General features: G+C 31.8%; 1 protein-coding gene across 4 annotated transcripts in view; it reads right to left on the bottom strand.

The window, feature by feature from the left end:
- Positions 1–2,244: 2,244 nt before the first annotated feature.
- LOC132124275 (suppression of tumorigenicity 18 protein-like) overlaps positions 2,245–16,368 on the bottom strand; it is a 61,526-nt gene continuing 47,402 nt past the window's right edge. For 2 of the 4 annotated variants that reach the window (XM_059535222.1, XM_059535221.1), the window contains 12 exons: positions 15,847–16,043; positions 12,472–12,717; positions 10,848–10,960; positions 10,640–10,702; positions 10,434–10,502; positions 9,549–9,611; positions 9,082–9,162; positions 5,652–5,873; positions 4,893–4,981; positions 4,635–4,738; positions 4,408–4,551; positions 2,245–3,342 (listed from right to left, as the gene is read on the bottom strand). In XM_059535222.1, coding sequence (XP_059391205.1) covers positions 3,202–3,342; positions 4,408–4,551; positions 4,635–4,738; positions 4,893–4,981; positions 5,652–5,873; positions 9,082–9,162; positions 9,549–9,611; positions 10,434–10,502; positions 10,640–10,702; positions 10,848–10,960; positions 12,472–12,717; positions 15,847–16,043 — 1,532 coding nt within the window. In that variant the 3' untranslated portion in view covers positions 2,245–3,201. Of the gene's footprint in view, positions 3,343–3,855; positions 4,085–4,407; positions 4,552–4,634; positions 4,739–4,892; positions 4,982–5,651; positions 5,874–9,081; positions 9,163–9,548; positions 9,612–10,433; positions 10,503–10,639; positions 10,703–10,847; positions 10,961–12,471; positions 12,718–15,846; positions 16,044–16,368 lie in introns of those variants that run through there. The other 2 variants (XM_059535223.1, XM_059535224.1) reach the window with 2 other exon arrangements.

Raw genomic sequence — 16,368 nt, 5'->3', positions numbered from 1 at the left:
ATCAGCATCAACTCATCAAAAGCAAGGATAAATTACTCTGTTAATTATAAAAAGATAATTACAAAGGGTAACAAACCGAACACCGTATTTACACGGCGCAGATTTCATATCAGTGCTGCAGTGTCACATGAGGTGTCTGAGGAGGAAATAGTGGGAAAATCACTTAAATGGCCTCATTGTTTAGTGATTTAACCAGTCAATATGGTTAAAACTTACTGTTTATTTGTTTTGCAGTCACTAAAACAGAAATCAGTGTCCCTTTTTGATACTTACTGCAGTGGTTTTCAATCCTGTTGATTTGGAGCGACCACTCTGCACATTTTAAAGTGTTTCTCTTATTTAATACACCTGAGTCCAGGAATAAAGGCCAGACACCGTCGGTCCCTCAAATTTGCATCCATGCGCCATCTGTTGGTGAACGTGAGAACTGTTTTGGAATATATTGCTGTGTTCGTTTTAGAACGTGTCGAGAGCAACGTTTCAGAATCTTCGGTAGATTTTTTTGTAATAATTTCATGGAGATTCTACCTTTTCAGACATTTCTTTTTCTAGTTTCGACGGTGATTTTTTATGAATTAAAAACGAATTTGGAATAGCCTTTATATGGGCTACTTTTAAAAATGTTTTTTCTATCTTTGTTCTAAGCACTTAAAATGAACTGAGTGAAAAGTTGAGTGTTAAACTAATGTTGATTAGTCAGAAACGTTTAAATTTGATTTGCAAAATAAGTCATTTTTAGGATTCTGGATTTGGTTTGGATCTTTGACATTATACTTAAAGAATGATTTTCCTGTCTTTTTTTCATTGTATGTCAATGCAGTGCTATTTTGTATTTTTATTTCTGTTGTCTTGCAATAAAAAATAAATTAAAATCAATTAAAAACACATCAAAAGTGTTTCCTTATGATTTCATGAAGATCTCAGAATTCTTTTTCCAATTTCTACAGTATATTTTTGCACTTTTATTAATTACATATGAAGGCTATAGTATATTAATAATTTTATATATTTATATATTTTTTATATATTTTATAATTTTCACATCACAACAAGTATTTAAAATGAAATAGTGAAGAAAAATAGTATACAAATTGAGGAAGAAAAAAACGTAGTGACCATGTGAAACCACCAATTGTGTAAAAATTACACACACACACACACACACACACACACACACACACACACAAATTATATATATTAATTATATCAGTTTGAACCTAAAATGTGAATGGTAATTAAAATATTTTCAAAGACATATATGCCAAATGAACTCTGCATATAGATATGTCAATATTTAAAAAAAAGCTTTAATATAAATTGTATTATTTTATAGGACTTTAAAATGAGCAACTGTACAATAAGTGATATGCAGATCATTTCAATAGTTTATTTCTACCATACACACACTGTACAGCGCAGTACTGCTTATGAAACTTTAAAAGTGTAAGGAAATCCTGATATACAAACTACTTGAACTGAAAAAAAAAAAATCATTTACAGTACAGTGCATTACAGTATTTTTTTTTTTTTACACAAAAAAATCCATATCACATTACAAAACATCAAATACAAAAAGGAAAAAATAAATATTCCTCACAAAACTTCCTGAGCAAACAATCTGTGGTTTATAAATTAAAAAAAATTAAGAATTACAAATAATTTAAACAGAATTAATCTAGGATTTAGGATAAAAAAAATGATTTGTTTTATTGAGAATACAATTCATTATGCTCATTTGGTCAGATCATATAATGTTTTATTCCCTCTGAATGACCTGCAAAAACTAAAACATTTTGACATCATCAATGGACAACGTAAAACTAAGTTAAAACTAATGTTTTAATTAACCTGCAATGATCATGCATTTGTGACCCGCTCAAAATAAACACTAAATAACAGAATCAAAGTGCAAAAGGGTAGGTTTAGTGTTAGAGAAAGCTTTAAAAGTGCTGTGACGAGGCTGTCTGTGATCGTAACACAGCAATAACAGCACTCAGATCCGCTGAGGTGACCTCGGCCGTCAAGTGGTACAGATCCAGTCATAATGGAAAGATTACTCTCTATTGCCGTTATTTTGCTGCAAATCATCAATTTTTATATTTTAGTGGCTTGAAGACATGAAGTGCTATGAGAAAATATCTTCCATAAACCTATTTGAGAGCCCACTGTTTGTTATACAAAAGAAGCCGAAGTTTGAGGAGTTCAGTCTCACAGAAAATAATAAAAAATGTATTGTGCCTGATCTGTTTTTTTTTTTACAAGAATATCATTACATACTTGAAATGGTGTATAAACAGTAGGTAAACAGAGTTTAGAGGCTTTTCATTGGGAAAATAAATATACTGCAGAATAAAATGAATCACCGTTCACGTAATACTGCTCTACCACAAAACATATCATAATCCATGTACTCATTTACATTTAGGCACATTTATGCACACACAGATGTGCACACCAAAGGCAGTTCATATGAACAGAAACGGAAATCATTTTTCGTGTGTGCGTCTGGATGATTAGATTTTTGCTCACTGTACAGTCACTCTGTTTGGAGAGTTAATCGGATAAAATGCTTTATCTTTGCTCACCTATTAGAATTTATGCATGAAAACAAATGATGTCATTTCAGTGACATACATTAACCTTAATACATTAACTTAGGGATGCACACAGCTCTGATAGACCAATAACAGCTGCTCACCAACAGGTGGCGCAAGTGGTCTATTCTTACATTTGACATCAGTCATGAAGAAAAAGTCATCACAAATGCCGAACGACTAAAACTCCCAGTTATTGTACAACAAATGCAAAATTAAATTCACAATATGTAAGACTGGCCTTGCATTTTGGAGTTGCAGCAAAAATGATAGCAATAAATAAATAAATAAGATTACTGTGAGATAAATAGTACCGATGAATAAAGATAATATGTAGCAATAATATAACAACACACAAAAGAACAATATGAAATAAAGTCAAGCAAACCATAGGAAATAAATAAGTGCAAATGTAGGTCAAATCTCACTGAAAGGAACATTGAGCTGTAAAAATGTGGCTGGTATTTTTCAGTGCAATGAATTTGTCATGGAATGGAGTTACTTTTTTTTTCTTTCTTTCTTTCTTTTTTTGTCTAGACATATCTTGCACAGATGATAAAGCCAGCCCTCTGCGGACAATCAAATGCTTGTGAACGAGAGTTTGGCTTTATACGTGAATGCTCTTGATGGCCTGTCTGATGCTGTCCAGTAAGGCTTTGCATTCTGGTGAATACTCGTGCTCTGAATTATTGTACATATCCATCAACGTGTTCACATATGTTTCGAAGTTCTGTTCATTTATCGGACCCTGAAAAACATTAAAGAACACAGCATTCATTAACTCTGAAATGCATGTTTCATAATGTCTTTAAAATACAATAACCCTTACAAACATGCACATACCATAATCCCTCCAGTTACTGTTGCTACAGTAGAATCAAATTAACTGAAATTAACCTACAAACAAGTATTAAGACTCAAGTGGCTATTAAATTATCTTGTTTTAATGACATTAGTGGCTAATATCAAGTTACCATTAACTGTGTTAATATGGTACTTTTCTTTAGAAAATACACTGTAAAATATAAACCGTTCAGTTGGTTCCTTAAAGGAAATATTTATATATGACAAAAAATAACTTTCATTAGTGTATCTAATTTATTCAGTTTGATTTGGTTGTATTAAATAATCGTTTTAATATTAAATATTATTATTTTTGTTAATGCATTAACGTTAACAATGAGCATTTGTTACAGTATTCATCGAGTTTTGTTAAAGCCATAATTTTGTTTAATGTTGTGAATTTTGAAATTAACATTAGATTAGATTATTAACTGCTTTAGAAGTATTTTTTATTGATAGTTCATGGTAACTAATGTAGTTAACTAATATTAACACAGGGTTTTTGCATTTCAATCACAAATTAAGGCCTTATGAAGTCAATTATATGTTCTATGCACTGCACTTAATAATAATAATAAAAAATGCATACATAATGTTGTGCTACGTTTACTTGTAATGCAATGTGAAGACAGCTGAAGTCTTGTTTTCTGAGAAATTGAACACATTTAAGTGATTGTATGCTTTAAACAATACAAAATATCTCTCAGTATGGTATGAAAACTATAATTTTCTTTACATCGTCTTAAAATATCTTTAAAAAGTCTTAAATTGGCCTTCATAAAACGAAACCTTAAAAGTAGAGTATTACCATACTATTACCCTATTTATAAAGTATTATGTTTCTTGAAAATCTGCTTTAGTTTTTACAGTGTAGTCAGTTACCATAATAAAATTGTGTGAGGGATTAAAACTGTAATAATATTTGTTGACAGAGATCAGGTTATGTTTTATGTGTAGATATCCGTCTCACCATTTGCGGCAGCTGGATATCAGTGAGACTGCTGATGAGTGCTTGACTGAGACGTGCTAACTCCTTCAACAGACTGTCGTTGTGCTGCTCGATTATTTTATTCTCCTCCTCAATAGTCTTCAGGTTGCACTCCATAGATGAAATCTGTTTTAAAACAGGACAAAACAAGGTCTTTAGCTCTGAAACTACATTACCCATAATGCTCAGCACACGAGAAAGTTATTTACCTGAGTCTGGAGCTGCATCATATCTGCTTCTATCTTCAGATTGGATTCATTTAGCTCCTTTATTTTGTGATCCAAGTGCTGCATGTCTTCATTGTTTTCAATACCTGATGGACAGAAGACAAACCAGACTATGATAATCTCAACGACATTACTTGAGAAGCTGCAGCAGCTTTTGAGGCTCTTTTTTTTGTTATTGCATACTACAATTGTAATATAAGCGGGTCAAACATTAATCATTTAAGCACTTAAAATACTCACCGCTGCTAGTTTGGAGTTTGATGGTCATCATGTCTTCATCAGAGAGTTTCTTCTTGATACTCTGAGCGTTTAGTGGACATCCTGACAAACTACGAAGGGACCAAACACAAAATCTACAGTCAGTACTAGCAATTTTTGGTTTTACTACACAAATTATAATCTAGTTTCAGAAATCATGAGTATAATATATGACCATATTTATGACCAATTGATGTATATATATATACATAAATCACATGAATCTTATCTCTAAAATCAAACTGTATATATTCGTGCATTTAAATCTTCATTTTGTATATTTCTGTGAAAAAATAAGCAACATTAATTATCCAGATATGCTAGCTCGACTGGAAATAAAATATAATATTGGAAATTTATAATAATAACATAGTTCTGTAATATGCATTATATATATATATATATATATATATATATATATATACAGTATGTGTGTTTATATATAATTACTGAACAAAATACATATTTTAGATCATAACTACTGTTATCTTATTTCTGAAGTCAACTTGTATATATGTGTATATTTAATATTTGTTTTGTATATTTATGTTAACATCTTTATATTTTATAATATATACTATTATTACATTAAATATAACAATATAATTAATTAACTTAATATATATGTCAATATAATGTAGTAAGTACTAAACAACCCTGATAACAGCTCAGAAAGTTCAGAATGAATGTGTTGACATGATACAGTATATAAGTTTAAAGTTCAGGTTATAGTTTCCTCACCTCCTGTGGGTGACAAAGACGTTGTTGGCGTGACCCAAGCCGTTGCAGCCGGGCAGAGGGCACTGCGGAAGCTCCTGTTTACAGAGCTTCCAGGAGAAGGCCGATCCGTTCACCGAGCTCTCCTTCTGCCGCTTGGTGGCGATGGGGCAACTTCCTGCGCTGCGATGAGACGTGTATTTACCCGAAACGTGGCCCTGACTGTCACAACCTGCTACTGGGCACCTGGTGCACGAGAAAGGAAATACATCTTTTTATTTTATATATATGATTTGTAGCATTCACAACAGGAGAATGTACACTGATTTCACTAACAATTTATGTGCATCCTGGAGAAGATATTGTTACTGTCCATGAATATAGTACATCAATTAAGACCTTTTTTTTAATAAAAGATCAGTGAAAGTAGGATCATCAACATCAGGAGGTCTAACTAAATATATATTTTTTTCTTATTCATTTTATGCTAAATTTAGCTAAATTTATAAATATAAAGCAATTAGGCTTTTAGCACTTATAACTATTATAAAATCTGATAAAAACATAAAATATTTCTCAGTTAACAGTTAAAGCAGCCACTAGTCAACTTTTTAGACTGAAGTTATGCAGTGCACGTATACAGATTTCTGAATTAGATTTCTGACTCAGAATTCTGAAAGAACTATTAAAAGTGATTAAAAAAAAATCACAAATTCACTAAAACCTTTTATGATTTTAATTAGAAATTATTATAATTATATAATTATTATTATTCTTAATTATATTTTATATTTTCTGTTTTTGTATTATATTTTAGTTGTTTATATATATATATATATATATATATATATATATATATATATATATATATATATAACAAAATCACTAAAACCTTTTATGACTTATTACAATTAAATATTTTAATTGTTATATTTACATTTTTTATTTAATGTAAGTGATTTTATTGTGGGTTATATATATAAAATTGCATAAACGCTCAAAATATAAAATCAAATTAAAATAATAATAAAAACCTTTTAATTGTATATCAGCGATGTTAAAACAATACTAGTTGGGGGGCACAAGGTCATAATCTGCATCACAAAGGTTGTTTGGTGTTGATTTCTGGGTCACCATGCCAAAACCTACACAGATGTGACCCTTACCCCTCGGCATGCTTAAATTAAACCCCTTGCACAGCCTTCTTCTGTTGTCCTAAACTCAACAGAGTAACAGAGATTGTCAAAGATAATCCCTTATTTGAGTCTGAACTAGTTTCAGAGCTTACAATATAAACACAAACGAGCCCGTATACATTCACTCGATAATTTGATGGCAAAAAACGTCCGACGGCCCAAACCACCGCCTTGCCGTGTTTGTCATTTGGCATGTCCATAAACACCCCCACCCCCAATTTGCTGAGATGGAAGACTTTTCAAATACCATTAAGAAGATTAATCCTGTGAAATGCTGATTAAAAATGTATTCAAAGCAGAAAAAAGGGCTGGAATAATTCTATCGGCACACGCGGACTTCAGTAAATAATTACAGGCGGGGAGGTTAATGTGCAGCCGATGGAAAACATAAGCCCTACCAAGTTGAAGACTAGAGTGGTGAGGAGTAGGCCAATTTATTTTGCTACTCACTTTCCCCCTAGGTCAGTAATGGAATGACATAAATTGCACATAATTGTTGTGCGTCCTCCACAGGGGGGAAAAAGCACATGATTTGGAGGTGGCTGACCCTTTCCGTGATAGCCCATATTGAAAGAGGTGAGAGGTTATCTGGGATAGTACAAATAGCTTGTCTGCAGGCCTATATGGGAAAGGTTGTTATGGCAGTTTTGGCTCTAATACACTGACTAAAACAAGACAACATTACGACTCCAACACTGGCCGTCACGTCCGGCTCCGGGAATGGCGTTTCTGACCGAGGGGACAACAGAGATGGAGCATATGGCTGACAATTTACAATAATCTAGTGATATTACAGATGTACTTTCTGTTTCTCTGCCTCTCTGGTTCTTCTTTAGTGTGTGTGGAGCTGCTAGGGACTAATTCCTAAGCTTTCGTCTTTGCATTAGTAATTAAAAATGAAATACTAGCCCAGATGCAAAAGTAGGAAAGCCCCGTCACTCTGGGTTAGACTTCGGATTTAAGGCTGGAATCAATTAAATTAATATTTTCCCCCTCCATAGTATTATGCTTTTAAAGAGCAAACTGCTGCATTAATTGTAATTAAATGAGATCTTACGGGAAAGAGGAAAGAGTTTTGAGCTCTCTTAATTAAATGGATGATATTTTGGAATGGTATTTTTCTAGGAAATGCAGTTCTGCAAACACGAACTATCCTTCTATTTTTATTAAAACAAAATTGATTCATATAAATAATTTTTTAATCTAGCTTTCTGGCATACAGTATTTCCTAAAACGACACTTGTGTCTTATTTACATGTGTTTTACTGTGGAAATAACTGTTTTAAAGGCTAGTTGTACAGTTTGTTTTGATTACGAAAACCTGATGAATATGTACTGTATTCACTTTCTAATATTTCTAGAGTCTTAAGTCTCTGGGGTATATTTATAGCAATAGCCAAAAATACATTGTATCGATCAAAATTATACATTTTTATTTTATGCAAATAATCATTAGGATATTCAGTAAAGATAACGTTCCATGAAGATATTTTGTTAATTTCCTACCGTAAATATATCAAAACGTAATTTTTGATTAGTAATATGCATTGCTAAGAATTAATTTAAATAACTTTAAAGGTCAGTGTTTAGATTTAATGCATCCTCAGATTCCAGATTTTCAAATAGTTGTATCTCAGCCAAATATTGTCAGATCCTAAAAAATTTTTATTCAGCTTTCAGATGATGTATAAATCTCAATTTGAAAAAAATTACACTTAAGACTGGTTTTGTGGTCCAGGGTCACAAATATCAAGTCATTTTTTTCAACAAATGATCGGTGAAAGCAGGTGCGCAAGCTTCCAAAAATATTTTTACCCTTAATTGTATAAGAGAAAAATTGTGGGATACATTGAAATAATGTTTTTAATTTGAAATAGTATAAAATATTATAACAGTTTTAGATATCTTAACAAATCACCATTTAATAGTAAAGGCACAGACATTTGATATGCTTAAACCAAGCTATATTTCATGCTAGGTTTAGTGAATTTCAATTATTTTATAACAGTTTTCAAAGTTATCTAATAGTTATCACAAAAAAAAAAAATAAGTGACTTGTGCATGTAATGCTTTAGAAAAAAAATACAAGTGTACCCTATTTATGGAAAGGGCATACTAGATTTCTATTGACTCTATTATTTAATGAAATAAAAAAAGAGATTTTGTGTAAAGCGTTGATGCATTTAAGTATAAATTAAAACCTTTTTGTTCAATCTAAATACAAAGATTTGCTTGTCATTGTTCTGGTGGTGTCTTACTTCATCTCTGGCTCTTCTTTGTCCTCTTTGCTTGGCGTGAGCTTCAAGCTTCCTTTCCTGGCACGAGGGCATCCTGACAGACTGGGAAGGAACATGACATATGTGACGAACCCTTCAGAAGTTCAAGCGTGCAGACGTGTGTGTGGGAAAGATACAGCCGCTGCGTTTACAAGCTTTGACACCTGCCGTGTAGCCATTGAACAGGGGTCATTACCTCAACAGTGCCACAAAGTATTTACTCTTTGGCGATTACCCAGTTTTAAAAGCAAATGATTTAACCCACTGAGTGCCTTTGTGTGGCCTGATGTCTAAAATCTATCAAAGTATAACATGTTGAAAATGAGATATTGTGTTATAATGAAAAGCATGACCATTTATGCAGAAACGTCAAAAATAATCACTACATTTTTATCTTTCATTGAAGTCTAAGATTAATTAGTAGAGATTTCCTATTTAATGAAGCTTACCTCCTATGAGATGCATAGTTTCCAGTCACATGACCTGAGCCATCACAGCCAGGAGTTGGGCACCTTTAAAATAGATAGAGATTTATGTCAATGATACAAATTACTATGATAAATATTAGATGAATAAGTAATTTCTATGTATGTGTGTGTGTGTGTGTGTGTGTGTGTGCGTGTGACCCTGGACCACAAAACCATTCAAAAGTGTAAATTAAAAAAAAAAAAAAAAATTATACATCATCTAAAAGCTGAATAAGTAAGCTTTCCATTAATGTATGGTTGGTTAGGAATGGCTGAGATACAACTATTTGATAAATCTGGAATCCGAGGGTGCAAGAAAATCAAAATATTGAGAAAATGCATATTAGATTAATATTATAAATATTAATTATATTAGTTATATGTATGTGTACATAACTATTCATAACAAATTAATATAATAACAATAACAACACCAATAATAATAACTATTTGTAATTATAATACAATTATAATAATAGTTGTACTAATTCATTGTTGTACTAGTTATACTAATTCATTAAATATATATTTTCACAATACAATTCATAATAAATGTATATAATAATAATAATAATAATAATAATAATAATAATAATAATATTTACTCCAAAAATAATAAAAATTTAAAATCATTATAAAATTAAAATTATAGTTATTAGTTATAATTCATAAAATAAATAAATACATACATATATAGATATACAAATATATATATATATATATATATATATATATATATATATATATATATATATATATATATATATATATATATATATATATATATATATATATATAATTCTCTGTAACTTTAAAAGCATTTATTATTTGTATTTAATCGAAACTTTAATTCAAGCTAATTCTTACTTGAGCTCTTGAGAATTAGCAGCCATTAGTGATTTCAGGGTCTTATCGGCCAATGGGCAACCGGATACACTACAAAAATGAAAGAAATTAAATAAAAATACCGTAGACATAATGTGTATTATTTTGTATATTAATGTAGATTTTATTAAGATTATTTTGCTGCTTGAAAAATAAAGAGAGTGAAAAATATGGGCTGGGCTTTTTACCTTCTATGTGACGCATAATTTCCTGTCACATGACCACTACCATCACAACCTGGTGTTGGACAACTGCAAAGTGAAAAAGAGCAGATGATTTCTTGATCTACTATACATGCTCTAACTAGTAACAGTGACTTTTGCATGCTAATGTGGGACCCAGAAACCCTGAAAGAGAATGGAGATATAAAAACAGCCGTCCATATAATGTTTTTACCTCATCAGCTCTTTCTTGTTGTCTCTTATGAGCATCTTGTTTTTTGCACTTGCCATGTTTGCATCTCCGTTGTACGTTTTATCCTCGAGGGATGCCTTATCCAAGTGATCCATCTAAAAGACACGGGACAAAATGCCAAATCACTGTGCAATTTTCTAAGAGATGTCACGATGGTCACATTAAAAAAATGGCATTCTGTAAGCACACGCACACTAACAGTCTGTGAGAGGTTTGATGCTGCTCAGGTATACTTAGTAAAACATATATCCATTTAAACTCCAGTATAATCCCTCATAGTATTTATGATGAATGTAAAACCTTTGGATTTACCCATTTTTTGAGTAAGGTAAGTATCTTTGAGCACCAGATGTCAGATAGAGAATCAGACAAACATACAGCTGTCTGGGTTTGTTCTTTGACGCCAAACACGATGAAAAATGCTCGGCTTTTCAGGAACATTCTTCTGCAATTTCTTTTTAATTTTGCTTTCATGTCATAGCAGCACATCAGAAGAGACAGTGTGCCTAAAGCCACGACTAACCCGAGATCATTTAGATGAATACATAGAAAGTTAAGGGTTTTAAGTTAAATATGTAACCCATGGAGCACAAAAGCAGTCTTAAGTTGCTGGGGTTTATTTGTAGCAATAGTCAAAAAAACATTGTATGGGTCAAAATGACTGATTTTTCTTTTATGACAAAAATCATTAGGATGTTAAGTAAAGATCATGTTCCATGAAGATATTTGGTAAATTTTCTACCTTAAATATATCAAAACTTAATATTTGATATGCTTTGCTAAGAAAAGAAAACTTAAAGGTGATTTTCTCAATATTTAGATTTTTTGGCACTCTCAGATTCCAGATTTTCAAATAGTTGTATCTCAGCCAAATATTGTCCGATCCTAATAAACCATGCATCAATGGAAAGATTATTTATTCAGCTTTCTGATTATGTATAAATTGCCCAATTGCTAAAAAGTGACACTTAAGACTGGTTTTGTGGTCCAGGGGTCACATATGTTCTTAATGCAGCATACAACAAATTCAAAGAGCATTTAAGACACTGAATTTGGTTTTCTCAGGACATTATTATAATTATATGTTATTAATTTTCCTCCCAATTCTATTAGTTTCATACAGTGTCGCTCAAGATTTAAAGAAAACAAAGGATACTTTAATACAGCAAGGATGCATTAAACAACATTTATAATATTACAAAATGTATTATCTATTCATCAAAGAATCCTAAAAATTGTAAAATGCATGACAGTTTCCACAAAAAAATTAAGCAACTTATTTCAACTGTTTTCAACATCGATAATAATAATAAGTGTTTCTTTAGCAGTAAATCGTAATATGAGAATGATTTCTGAAAGATCATGTGACACTGAAGACTGGAGGAATGATGCTGGAAATTCAGCTGCGCATCACAGGAATAAATTACATTTAAAAATATTTTCAAATAGAAACCAGTTATTTAAAGCAGTTCATTTTTACTGTGTTTTTGATCAAATAAATGCAGCCTTGGTGAACATTAAAGATGTCTATCAAAAACATAAAAAAATCTGATCGACCCATTCTTCTGAATGATAGTATAAGGTGCATTAAGTGCCTCTATCTCACCTCTTTGTCTTGTTGCACAGGTGTTTTGCTGTAGTTCAGCGGCGTGTCCCAGGCGTCCTGTTCGTAGAGGACGCGGTAGATGGCCGGGGAGATCTGGAGACCCGCCGCTTTGGCTAGAGAAGGCTCAGGTTGGGTGAAAAGGGCATCTCCTAATGTCAGCATGACAGGAGAGTCCCTCGCCTTTTCTCTCTTTTTCTTCATACTTAAATCCAGCGTTCCATTCTCGTCTACTTCTATCAGCAAATCCTGAATGGAAAAGGAACATAAAAGCCTTGTTGATAACCAACCTTTGATAACCAGAGCACTTTTTCCATAGAAAACAGTGGTTTGAACTTGTTTTCTGATTCAAAACCTAGAAAATCTACACTGCTAGCATAGTCGGGTTTAGAGACTTGAACGAATTCCTAACTGTGAATGTCACAATTATGTGCATAACGTGTCCAACCTTATGTGTTACGGACATAAATGATACCTCAAAATGTGTAGATTGTTAGTGTGCCGAGTTTTTATTTTTCAATTTTTTGTTGCAGACAATAAAATGGATAAAAAACCCCAATCTCAAATAGAAGAGAATATCAAAGGGACTTTGGATGGAGTTTTTTCTTTTTTTTTTAAGAAATAAATACTATTATTCAGCAAGGGCATTAAATGGATAAAAAAATATGACTATTTTCAAATAAATGTTGTTCTTTTGAACATTTTATTCATCAAAGAATTCTGAAAAGAAAAATGAATCATGGTTTCTACAAAAGTTTTAAGCAGCACAACATTGATATTAATAAGAATATAGATCATATTAGAATGATTTCTGAAGATCATGTGACACTGAAGACTGTAGGAATGATGCTGAAAATACAGCTTTGATCACAGGAATAAATTAAACAATTAAATGTATTCAAAAAGAAAAAAGTTATTTTAATTTATAATAATAATATTACAGTTTTTTGTGTGTGTGTATTTTCATACATTAGAGCCTAATGTTAAAAACATAAAAAAAATCTTCCCAAACATGTTTTTCTTTTTTTACTGTGTATGAGTAAATTAAGTTCTTATTTTCTTATTTTCAGATGATTAATAATGTCAATTTCTATTAAATATATGTAGGTTTTCTAGTTAACGGACATCGATATGGTTATTTATTTATTCCTTTTTCTTCCATTTTTTCCCCAGTGCCAGGTGGTTTCTAGCTCTCAGCCAAAATGGTTTTAGGACACAATCATTAATGGTGAGTTTAAAAGCTCTTCGTTGCTTAATATCATAACTTTTATCTCCAACATATGTGCTGGTGTATGAATTTGTGTTAAGGCGATACGTTTTATAGAACTCGTTAACTGCTTAAAAACGTGACACACCAATTATTCCACACACATTTTGCACAGCAGCAAACAAAGGAGTGCTCTAATCGTGATAATTCAGATTACAAACCAAATATGGCTCTTTCTCGAACCAGCTAGAACCGACCGACAGCACACCTATCCAGTTCATCCCTGCGCACGATGTGAGTTTTTCTCATCTGATGACATTCTCTCCAGCCTCAGAAACCAGTGAGGTGACATCTTTCTCCCACACTTCTATGAAACACTGCAAGACGATAAGCCGTATTCTTAGGAAAAAAAACAAGCGACTTGGCACAAACAGGGAAATCGAGATACTTAACATGCATAAAGACATTTCGACGCAGACATCAGCAGATGACAGATCGACTAACACTGTTTTATTCATTGGCTCAGTTTGTACAGTATACCTGCTCTCTGCCCACTGAGTGCTGGGACTACGAGCGATCTGTGTGCTGTGTAGGTGTATGGAGCATTTCATCCCATACTTCTGCGAGATTCTCTCAGTTTTATCTCTCCATGTCAAAGAGGAAGCCCTGCTATAATTGAAGTTATCAAACTGTGTGATATGTACCTAATTATTACTAAAATATAGTCGTTTTATTATGTTAACATATAAGACGAGTTTACATTATTCACATTAATTACAGTATTTTTTATAAGAGTTTTTATAAGAATTTCTATGTTCAATTATTATTAATAAATAATGTTTATGTATTTTTTTTTTAGAAAATATCATATATTTTATTTAAATAATAATTGAATGAGCATTTAGAAATAAATAAATAAATAAATAAATAAAGATTTGTATAGTTTTACAAAGAGATGAAGCCAGAAGACTTTTACATTTTATGTAATATTTAATATGTAATAACTCAAGTTTATAGCACTTTGCAATTTTTTTTTCTGAGAGAAAAGAAAAAATAATACAGGAAATGTTGCAGGCCAGATTCAAACTTGCTTTGCCCAAAACCACTAAGCCATGACTCCAGCATGCTTTTTAAATATATTCTTGACTGTTTTAACTATTCTTATTAATATATGTGTATCAACAGTTTGTTTTTCTATTAAAAATTCAAAAATATATAATGTACAGCACATCAAATGTATCATACTGGATTGATCAAACAATATGTTATGTTTCTAATTATTACTAAAATACACAGCATTAGGATCCTGTACTGTTTTTATTTTATTTTAATAATGTTTTCTTATAAAATGCATTTTGTAGAAGCTTGTATAGTTTGAGGAATGTGTATTTATGATTATAATAGCTCACTTTTTTGGCATCATTTCACTTTTGTCTGAGAGAAAATAAGTATACAGGAAATGTCATAAACTGGACTCGAACATGCTTTGCGTGATTTTTCCATTTTATTCATTTATATATGCGTATCAATTGGTTGTTTTTCTATTAAAAACAAGGCTCAATAAAAGAAACAAAAAAAACATTTTTACACTGCAACATACATAATCTGGCAGACTGTGTAGACTTTCCTTATTTAATTGAAATAAAGAGTGATGTCTAATAATCCACAACCGATTGATATAATCCAACTTCTCATAGATCGTCTGTTACAGATCAACGCCAAAGGATCTGTGCAAGCTTATCTAGGATAATATATTACTTAGCAAAATGTCTTCGACCATCTGCACTGAAAAAAAAAAATAAAAAATACACACACACTCTCTCTCATGCAAACAAGAGAAAGACCCAACATTACCATTAGCACAAGCAGAAATCAAATGCACGGCCACATGTTTGACCGAAAGCCTTATAATTGTCATAGAGGAGGAAGCTGTGATTGTATTCCTCCTAACTCTTTTTGATGTGATTACACAAATTCTCCTTTGTGTACATTAAAGCTTTAGGGGCAGTGTGGAACAAGAAAAAACTCTTGTTGTTGTGCCACCAGAGGCAACACAGTTCTCTGTGCCAAAAAGTGTCTTTTGATGTTACTCCTCTTTTTCATACACAAATCACAGTTGTTTCAGAATGACCACATTAAATACCTTTTTCTGAGTGCTCTAATTTGATTACCTTTGTGGCTGATGCCAGGGGCCGGCTGGGGGGCGTGGCCTCGCTGTTGTCTCGGCAGCGGGTGGAGAGGTTGAGGATGGCAGCGGATGCCATGTTGGACTGGAGGGCGTTGCTTTGGGCTTTATGGCGACTGGGGCTGTTGTCTCCGGCCATGATCACTTGACCTCCGAGACCCAGAAAACAGGGGAACTGAGCGGCTGGAAAGGGTAGGTACAGTTAATGCTCAGAAAAAGGGGAATCGAGGGAGAGTGATTGTGGATAGACAGACTGAGGAACTACTACCCCACATCCATGAAAGTAGATAAAAAAATAAATAAAAAAAAAAATAAAAAAAATTTATATATATATATATATACATATATATATATATATATATATATATATATATATATATATATATATATATATATATATATATATATATATATATATATATATATATATATATATATATATATATATATATACATATATATATATATATATATATATATATATATATATATATACATATATTGAACT

Source organism: Carassius carassius, chromosome 42, assembly GCF_963082965.1.
Source record: "Carassius carassius chromosome 42, fCarCar2.1, whole genome shotgun sequence".
Classification (NCBI taxonomy): domain Eukaryota; kingdom Metazoa; phylum Chordata; class Actinopteri; order Cypriniformes; family Cyprinidae; genus Carassius; species Carassius carassius.
The sequence above is the reverse complement of the archived record's forward strand: the minus strand, read 5'-3'. Positions and strand labels throughout refer to the sequence as shown.